We start from the raw sequence: 10803 nt of genomic DNA on the forward strand, positions 1-10803 counted from the left end.
TCTTTTGTGGGGTCTCGGATTAATTAGATCAAATTGTTTTTAAACTTAAATTGTATATCTTACTATTTTAATTTTTAAAATTCCTAATTACTTAGGAAAAAAAAAGCCAACAAAATAAATCCTTAAATTATATAAACATTACATATATAGATCAAATGCATACTAAAAATAAAATCATACTTTGTAGAAATTGAAGGATAGAGGATAGCTATGAATTAAATAATACTAATAGTTGTAATAAAAAAAAACTACCCCTACAAAATCAGGGTATAGATTACTTACCGATCTATGACTATGATGAGTAAAAAAAATAATAAGAGAAAGCTTGACACACTTGGATGTAGCATCAGACTTTTAATACAACTATTCAAAACAATAGCCTGATTAAGCCCAAACACAATGTCATTGTCAGTATCCAGTCATAAAAGAACAATTACTAGACAGAGCCAAACACAACTAAGTCACACACAGTCTTAAAACCTCTTTAAGTTAAAGCTCTAGGATTACCAAATAATCCACATGACTAATCCACCATGTAGAAATTATTTAATAACTTACAGTAGGCCTACAGTAGTTATTGACAACAAAACAAAGATGCAAGAAGTTTAAAGGAAATCTACACCGAAAACAAAATGTTTTTACCGTTGCTGTTAAACACACTTGTTTAAGTATAAGATATGGTCTTTAATATTGATGCTCATTATAAAAACAGTTTCATAAAAGAAACCAACCAATGCAATCACCATAAAACATTGTCACTAATAAATATTGGTTTTCTCCACAAAACTCTCAAACTCATGTGCCATTGGGAAAGTAATAATAAAACATTCTCATTATTTCAAATCGTATTATTTCAACCCTTGAGGTAAACAAATGAAATTACTAATATATACAATAAAATCCTGCTCAGCCAACAACCCAATTTACAATTACTGAAGATTTAGTAAACACATTATTCAAGATGAAAAAAAATAATGCCAGAAATCAGCTACTTTTTAAAAGTAGCTTATACAAACCAGTTGTCAAAAATAGAAGAGAAAAAAAAAATAGAAAATGCTTATTACACAGGGAAAATTTCTGTTCGTAGTCTTATGTTTTAGGTCCAAGAAAAATAGAACTTGGGTCACTGTAAGAGCCACATCTGCCGTACTGGTCCACAGCACGAACTGCAAAATGGTATTTGTTACCCTCCTGAAACTGTGTCAAAGTACAAGCCATGGGAAGTGGGAGAGCTTTCACATCCCCAACCTGAGAAAATATTTACACAAATTATTAAGAAAAATTTAGAACACAAAATGCAACAGATGTTGGAATGTGACATTTAAAAAAAATTACATTCATAACTGAGCCATTACCTTTTTCCATAGATTAGACTTGGGAACTGATGACTCAGTTTCCTGGTATGCAAAAAGTTGGTAGGAGGAAATTTTCTCAACTTCCACCAAAGAGGGCATGTTCCATGATAAGACTATTCCTGAAAATCATAATAAACAAGTGAAGCACACATGAATTGGTAATAGCTTAACTTCAAGAACCATACATTAAAGTTACATCTACCTTGTGACACACGTGAGATCTTAAGACCAGGTTTTGGAGGACGGTTTTTGGCATTTGGTGGTGCATTACCAGCATCTTGATTTGTGGGTAAAGGTGCAGGGTGTTTACTCTGGAAGAAACAGTTGTTAAAAAATAAATATAATACTATTAACTAAACAGTAAGACAGTAATTAAAAAAAACCCCACTGAATGCTAATAATAATAGAAAATGTTAAATAAATACTTTAGCTATAGCAAAAAAAAAAATGATAATAAATTGTACTAAATAAATTCTAACAACAAAAACACAAAGCCTAGATTATAAATAACTAGCTTGAAAAGCCAAGTAAAACATAAAACAGGTTACATGTATTTTTTCAAAACTTATCAGCTGGTAAATAAAAACTATACTTACACTTATATGGCAAGATGGTGGCAAACTATGAGTTTTTGTAGGTGCAGCAGCTGATGAATTATTGTACAACATACCCCTAGGCGATGTGAGCTGTGCATTTGGAATGGAAGAATTGATTGGTCCACTAGATCTGGCCCCAGGCAATAAAGCAAGTACAGGAGGACGGTTTACTGTTGTATTAGTGTTAATTGGAAGCAGCTGGAACGGTGCTCCTGGAAGTCCATTGTTAGATGTAATAAACTGTGGATTGTTTAAAGGTTGGGCCAACAGCTGGTTGTTAGTGTTCAACATAACAGGTGTGCCAGTTGACATGGGAACATTGTGAATCAACCCATTTGTTGCTGGATAAGTCTTGTTACCAGCACCAATGTTTGTGGTTTGTGTATTTGATTGTGCAGGAGCTCGAAGTGCTTTTCTTGAAACATCATCGTCATCAGTTAAATCAATCAAGTTAACCACATTGTTGGTGGCTGGCGATGTAAGAGAACCTCTGATTGCCTGTTGAACAGACTTATTTAGTGAGGAAGATTGTTGTCTGGGAGATATGTTTGCTGGAGCACGGGGTGAGAATTGTTGGTTTGGTCTTCCAAACCGTGGTGAAGTTTGTATGCCTTGCGGGTGGGGTGGAGCTGAGTTTCGATTTGGCATACGAAGAGTATTCGTGTTTCCCTGAGTCTGCAAAATGCAATATTCTATCATAAAAGGAATGTTTTATTAAAAAATATATGTAAGTATTGTAAGCATAAATGATGTGCCATTTTTAGGTTTTTAACTATCATTACCCAGACCAAATATAGACAACTGCAGCACATGGAAGGATTTTTCTATTTGAAAAAAATCAGGTCCACAAAACAGTTGTTTTAAAAGAAAAACCAAAGACTGGTTGTTTAAAACCAAACACAAGCTAATTTCTGAGAGATCACTTTAATCTTTACACCTTATTGTAAGGTTATAAGGTTATAAGTTATAAATAAGTCTAGTCCAATAATTTCCAAAACAAGAAAACAGAAAGTGTAAAAACCAAACTATGCACAATTCTTGAGTACGTTACTTACTTGAGGTTGTCTAATAGAGGAATGAATTTGCTGTGGGGGATTCAGTAACACAGACGGAGGTAAACATACAGAAACACTTGATTGCACGGTATCTAATTGTTTATTTGGAGATCCCTAAAATAATTTTAATATCTCTGTTTTAAATATGCCTACTCAAATTTTTTAATGATACTACCATACTTTGGATACTCGTCACTAACTCAAGTCAAAAACACAAACGCAGAAATAAAAAAAACCACTACAAAATACTTACATTAACAGTAGATGTAACAGTTTTAACTTTATCTTCATTGACTTGTATCCCAATGGTCCTCGAAGCAAGTTGCTTTAAAAGTGTATTAAGACTTCAAATTATTAATGTTATTACTAACGGAATACAAGGAGAAAGTATTGCACAAGTTAACGGTTAAGTAAAAAAAGAAGCTACATTTTAAATAAAAAACAACAAACGTAAAAACTCATTATCACAAACCTTTACAGTATGCGAATGAGCTTTTCTTTTCTCAAGTTTTTGATTTAGAAGAGAAAGTTCCATCACTGATCTCTCAAGATGTTTAGCAGTTTCTTTCCACAAGTTACTGGCAGTCTGCATATTTCTTGTTCTCTTGTTTAGTTTTTCTATGTGTACTTGTTTTTGATTTCTTATGAATGCTTTTACACGAGCAGTAATAAAGGTTTGTAGTGCCTGATGTTTTCAGAAAAATGAGATTTCAATACAAATTGTTAAGCTGGTATTATACAAAATGTGTGATTGCCTGTTAAAACATTCAATTAACTAAATATAATGAAACAATTTGAAAAACATGAGAGAAAAATTAAAATGTGCTGTTCATGAGAAATTGGTCTGAAAATGAAATAATCCAAGAATAAAACAACTTGGGAAAAAAATTATGTTTCTTTTACTTTTTGTATTTGTGGTCCGGGGTAAATATAAGCTACAAGCCGACCTGTGGCTAAGCATACAACGCTATTTAGTTGTTATATGTTATATTTTTCAATAATTCATAATTTGTGAATTCGACACTACCAATGCTGCAACTGAAAATATTTGCTTTAAAACACTATAAGTAGCTCGTGAAGGACGATACCCCCCTCCTCCATGAAAGCAGTCTCCTCTTAGTTACCTCCCCTAAGTTTCAAATCGTTTAAAAACTAAATTATCTGCCCCTAATAGCCGTCACTACAATTGTTAACATTTGGCATGAACCACAGCACACCAGACTGGTGGGGGTGGGGGCGAAATGCCTAGAGAGGAAGGGAGGGGGAGGCTAGGCAAGCTTACGTGGTGGTGTCCCGCATGGTCCCCATGTAGAGAATTATATATATATAGATAAGACAATCATACCTCACATGACAGTTGAATTGGAGATTCTAGGTATTTTGTTTCCTTGGCTTCAGCTGTAATATTTTTGTTTTCACTTGAAAGCTGATCTTCTGATTTAGCTTTCTTTGTGAAACTAGAAGAGCCATCCTCAGATAAAGCACGTTTTCTGATACTTTCTGGTTTTAACTCACTTTGAGTTGATTCTTTATTGTCTAGTTGAATATCAACAATACCTTCAGCATTTGTTGAACTCTTTTCACAGAGATCATTGTTTTCTGTTTCCATTTCCTCATGACTTGATCCTTCCGTTGCTTCGGTTGGCTTATTTGTAAAGGATTGCTGTAAAATATTTTTGAAGCTAAATGTATCCAGGCTAATATTTTGATTCCCTTCTTTGACAGCTAGGTTTTCTTCAGTTATAATTAACTCTGGATCATCAGAGCAGGGATTATTAGGTGTGATTTCAGTAAAACTGTTTTGAGAATTAGCTGATAAGTCATCAGCTTTAGAATCGTCTTTAGAAACACAACCAACAATTACAATGTCTAATTCAGGGCTTTCCGCTGTCATATCCGACTCACTGTGTATTTGTATATCCATTGACTCCTGGCTATTTTTATTATCTATGTCAGTTTCTCGAGCATCAAGTTTGTCTCGTTCACTATCTTCAGCTTCATCACTTTTATTACAATCTACATCTTCATTTATAATTAAAATTTCTTCACTCTCTGATGAAGTAACGTCATTATAATCAGTAGATTTAACAAAACTTGAATCAGGTACTGGTATTTGAGCCTGCTTATCACCTAAGCCATTAGCAACTTGTATGCTTATTTCCTGGTTTGTCACATTAGGTAGCTCGTCATTACCTTGAGCTAGCTCAGCAGCTGAGCCAGAGACAGCTGAAAGGAAAAAAAAAGTTTTAAATTAACACTACAAGCTTATGACACCTGCATCACACTTTAAATGTTCACTGCAGTTACAGCAGGTTTGCTTACTTTTTAAGCATATTTCTAAGCACATGCTCATACCAAACCTTCTGTCTGGTTTGAATACCTGATCTTTTCTCACCTTGTATATTTTCTGTATTTGTAACAGGTTTAGGTGAATCCAACTCAGTCATGGTCATGGAAAAAGAGTTTTTTTCCTCAAGGCTAGAACATTGTTCACTGTCTGTAACTGTCTTATCATCTAGCACAGTATCCTTGTCTAGAATGGTTTTATTATCTACAGGACTTTCATGAACTGTTTTATTTGTTGCATGATCACTGTTTGGAACTATTTGTATAGGTGAACTCTCTGCTCCATTTAAGTTTGATGTAGAGTTTAGAGAGTCATCAAGATCATTTTCTATTGGAAGTAAGATTTCAACCCCACTTTCCTCCCCAACCCCACTATTTTCATCTATAGGATTGCTATTTACTAGTAGCTCACTAGAGCTACCATGTTTAGACACTTTTTCTAATGACTCATCTTCCTTTGATTCCTTAGCTATATTTGGGGGAGAATCCTTACAGATTACAGGAGATATAGGACCTACAACAGTAGATGAGTTATTTCTTTCCTCTGTAAGTTTAATGTGGTTGTTGCTTTCAGGAGAAAGAGATGGGCTGGTTTTTCCATTTACAACTGACTCTGTATCAGTTGAAACAACTGAGGCTTCACTACAACCTTCAGAATTACTAATGAAAAAATCACATTTATTTTTTGTTGATTCCACATTTAAGTGGTTAATTTCTTTCATATTTTGAGTGATTGAATTTCCACCACAATCTACACTTAATAGGTCAGCCATGTAAATGTCTGATCCAGAAATTATTCATTAATACAGTTTAATCTTAGATATTGGCACATTTTATATTCTCTGGCTTTGTCACAATTTTTCTGTGAAAAAGAAAAGGTACCTTGATAATACAATAAAAAAATAATACAAACATGATAAATGCTGACTGATTTTCTTGTTGGATATTACTTTGAAAATTACAATGGTAAAGGCCTAGTGTTTTTTTTAACAGTGTATATTATATTTTTAAGTTAACAGTAGATGGATTAATGATTAGATCGCATGATGTGTAGAATCCTATAGAATCTATACAAATTATGCTATTTGCTTCCCTTAATTATTTTAGAAAAAAAAAAATATTTCAAAGGAAATTCCTCACTATCTACCAATATTAGATCTAGATTAGTATCATTAGATCAATACATTAAAAACTATCGGATAAACTACGTGGCTCTGATTTTAACTATATATATATATATATATATATATATATATATATATATATATATATATATATATATATAATATCCAGTATATATATTATATATATGGAGAGTATCATCTGTCTCTAATGACTAATCTAGACTAGAGATCTAGGTAGGACCGAGATTATATATATTTCTAGCCCTAACCTATTTGATGTAGGCTATATGTATATAATCAGTTTCAACAACATAGATGTAGTGTATGCTGTATCATAATTAAACAAAAATATTTTTGGTGAGCTAATTTAATGTAATAAAAAAGAGGCCGACTCATGATCTATTTTTAAAACTTAGATCTTAGGCATTTACGTACAAGCGCTTTCCCGCTTTCTGCGGACCCGAATGCTAAATGGGTCACGCTAGCTAGGGGTCGTATCGTAGTATTTTTTTTTAGATACTTTGTCTTTCCCAGCTAAATTGTGTATCAAAGCTTAATGAATATCAGTTACAAAATATTGAGTCATGCATATAAAAACTGATAAATAGATGATATACAGTTTACATATTCTAGATCTATATTTAACATTAATTTAAGGCACCATACAAAATAATTTTAGGTCATGGTATTTACAAAAGCCTTCATACACTTTTCGGTGTGGACGTTCTTCGTGGAAATTTATGCAGATCAATATCTTATTTTATTTTAATAATTAGTGTAAAAAAAGCCAGCATATTTTTAAAGTGGAGAAGATTAAGCAACAGCAAAAAAAAAAAAAAAAAGTTGAACAACGTAGGCCTATATGGGGACTAAATTTAGGCCTATTATTTATTTTTTTACGTATGTCTACGTTATATTTTAGTTCATAATTATTAATTATAGTCTCTCTATCTATATATATCATACATATATTGCATATTGTTGTATTAGGACCGCACGTTTCCGATAAGCAGTTTTGCCTAGCATTTGGCAGGTTGATCACACTCTACAGCTAGTCTAACAAAACATTTCAGAAACTGTCAAACGGAATTTGATAAAGATTTATTGTTTGTCGACGAGCGGCAGCTAAGTACCACAAAACGGAATAGTTTTATACTATGATAGCTTATATATATATATATATATATATATATATATATATATATATATATATATATATATATATATATATATATATATATATATATATATATATATCGTACAAGGCGAGGTTCTGTCCAGGGTATTATTAATAATTGATAAGAGGAAAGACAATGGTTTTGATGTGTAAGTTGTAACTTAACTGTAAAAACTGTTGGTTAACATTTAAAGTTTATTTAGTATTCACATAATATGTACTATTAATATATGTGTATATAATATATGTGTTAATATAAGTGTATTGTATTAGCAGAAGTACTGTTTTTCTCAAAATGTCTCACCCGGTCGGATCAGTTATGCTTTCGCGCTAAGAAAAAAAAGTTAATAGGCTCTTTCTCGAATGACGCCACTATTTTTTTTTACCTCCAATTCGTTAGACTACTACTTAAATGACCCGACATTACAGCCCCCCTCCAAGCTAATTTTTTAAAATTATATGAAACGTTATTACTTTTTAATACTGAATATATGTTAAGAAATCATGACTGATAATGTGTAATAGATCTAGAATATAGATTTATACTTTACAACAAATAAATAATAAATTGCTAAGGAAAAGTTTGGCGTCATAAATTTTATTCCAACACCCTTTCGTCACAACTGATCACTAAGCCCAATCTCCCAGCCATGAGTGACGTCATGTATGATATATATATATATATATATATATATATATATATATATATATATATATATATATATATATATGAGAATGATATATGTTAGACTAACTTAACCTTACTCATAATCTCATATATAGACCTAACCATAGGCATTAAACTTAGGACTGTGGATTAAAATTAATATTATTGGTGATATAGGCTACAGCTATGCGAATATGCGATCGAATGCAAAAAAATCATTATTTCCACAGAAACAATACATTTTATAATCTACTAAAGTGTTTTCGGCATTAATTTATAATTTATATGTTATAATAATATATTTCGCTGGCGCTATTTCTGATTGGCCTATATCCCCGTCAAGGCCCATACCACGTGACATCTAAAGGCGCGCAGGGAGCGTCTCATAATACTCTTTCAAAAAGCTGATGAAGAAATGACAATTAAGGTTAGATAGCATATCTTTTTCCTAATAGTTAAACATCAGTCCATATTTGTTAAAAAATTACTATTTTTTACAAAACATTTAATAAACAAAAAGAATAAAATATTTATTTATTTTTAAAATGGGAATACCCATTGTCGGAAGACGCCATGTTGATTGTTGATTGAATTGATACGGTTCTCTTAGCTAGTAACAGCGATAGCTGTTGGCCTTTTAACTCCGAATTATTAATTTTATGTTTAATTACATCTGTAAATAATAAACAACGATAATACATTTAAAACAACATGTTTATAACCACATATTATAACGTACTCTTAGAATACAGGCTATTACTTACTCATTTTAGCTTGCCTTGATGTGGTGGCCTATCTTTACACGCATGCGTAGAACGGCAATGTTACTAGGCACAGCCACATATCATTGGTTGAATTGGTATGTCAGGAACTCAATCATGATTGTTATGATTGAAATTCTAATTTTAGATTGGTAGTTTAAATGAAACAAAAATAGCTTATCCAGGAGCACTTTGTGATTGTACAATATTAGTAGCCTAAATAAGAAATTGCCGATTTCACTGTTCATCAATCACTTAGAATCTTTTTGTAAACAATTTCGCAGCTTCTAAGTATGTAGATCTAATATGTGTAGGCATTATTAAAAAAATAATTATGAACTACATTAATTGCTTGACAATGCAAATATCCTTCTATGTAATTATCCCGACCCCATCCTCCATCTTTTTAAAAATCTTTACGGATTAAATAGTCAATGCAATGACATCTAATCTGATGTAATATTGACATTTAATGTCCAAATCATATCACTATGATTTATAATTTAAATTTACAATGAGTAACAATGTATGCCTTTTTCAAATGTATGAATCGATTTCTCGATTAAAAAAAAATGACTATATCTATTTTATAATGTATATGGACGGACAGGAACCACTCCAGTACTGTACATTAGTGCCTTACAGTTTAGCCTAGAGCTTAGCCTAACGCAATATCGAGAGCAGACCAGTATCGATACGAACACACTAGGCCCTCCACATCTCAATCCGACGTGACCCAGTTTCTCGCTGCGAGCTGCGGTGTAAAGATTGCTGAATTCACTAGTACAATAATTCTGTGACAAAATCGGTTGTTGTGAATACGTTACACCGGTCGGCCTCACGTTTACTCACAACAAAATAACAGTACGGTAGTCTAGTCGTGTAATTTTTACAAACGGTGAACACTTTTTATGTTCATTAAAAACTTAACTGCTAGAAATAGAATAGCACCACATGTGATCTTTGCACGAAACTAAACTTGATTTACTTTTACAGTCGATGTTATAAAACTGTTTCTGTAGCCTATTCTATTATTAGTCAAACCACTCATGTCTTCCACACACAAAAGTTATTCGTGTAATCGAAAGCAATCGCTGAAAAAGAAGCTTCTACCTGAGCAAAAATTGAAAGTAAAGACGACAACAGACATTGTTCGGAAATTAGTCTATATTATACAATTACACCTAGATTTAGCTTAGTCCAGTTAAATCATGCGTGTATAAAACAACATTGTTATAGGCAACATATGCAAGACCATCTTCAATTAAATAAATAATTTTGTTTTATTTTCTTAATTATAGTCAATTTAAAAGCTTATTACAAATGTTGTTTTTTTACTTTTACTTTCTTGTATATACGAAGTATAGAGAAAGTATTGTAATCGTGCACAAAAATCACTTGAAATTTTAACAATTTTCACCGTATTACACCTGTCCTTGATCACAGCCGAAGTTTAGAGGACTTATTTTAATCGGGCAAAAATTATCAATCCAGATTTATCAAAACTAAGAGGGTTTATGCGTAATCCAGTCTGAAAAACTGGGCTTTGCAATTCTGTCCGTATGTCTGTGTGTCTATCTGTCTGTGTGTGTGTGTGTCCGTATGTAAACACGATAACTTGAGTACCGTTACAGCTAGGTTGATGAAATTTCATATATAAGTATTTTATAAAAATCGTAGATCCGTATCAACTTTTGAGCGATTTCCGATAACCGGAAGTGG

General features: G+C 32.3%; 1 protein-coding gene across 3 annotated transcripts; it reads right to left on the bottom strand.

The window, feature by feature from the left end:
* Window positions 1–337: 337 nt before the first annotated feature.
* Window positions 338–9348, bottom strand: LOC131927820 (activating transcription factor 7-interacting protein 1). 3 transcript variants are annotated; one of them, XM_059283672.1, is made up of 10 exons: window positions 9085–9348; window positions 5402–6214; window positions 4352–5232; window positions 3479–3691; window positions 3260–3331; window positions 3007–3120; window positions 1952–2626; window positions 1558–1666; window positions 1356–1474; window positions 338–1248 (listed from the first exon to the last, which is right to left on the bottom strand). In XM_059283672.1, the coding sequence occupies exons 2-10, from the start codon at window positions 6123–6125 to the stop codon at window positions 1090–1092; spliced, it is 3066 nt and encodes a 1021-aa protein (XP_059139655.1). In that variant the 5' UTR covers window positions 6126–6214; window positions 9085–9348; the 3' UTR covers window positions 338–1089. The 3 variants fall into 3 exon arrangements, with proteins under 3 accessions (XP_059139655.1, XP_059139656.1, XP_059139657.1); XM_059283673.1 differs by lacking the exon at window positions 3007–3120; XM_059283674.1 differs by lacking the exon at window positions 5402–6214 and having other exon boundaries at window positions 9085–9340.
* Window positions 9349–10803: the final 1455 nt, after the last annotated feature.

The sequence above is a fragment of the Physella acuta genome, unplaced genomic scaffold (genome assembly GCF_028476545.2).
Source record: "Physella acuta isolate Inbredline_101_S28 unplaced genomic scaffold, ASM2847654v3 ptg001441l, whole genome shotgun sequence".
Classification (NCBI taxonomy): Eukaryota; Metazoa; Mollusca; class Gastropoda; family Physidae; genus Physella; species Physella acuta.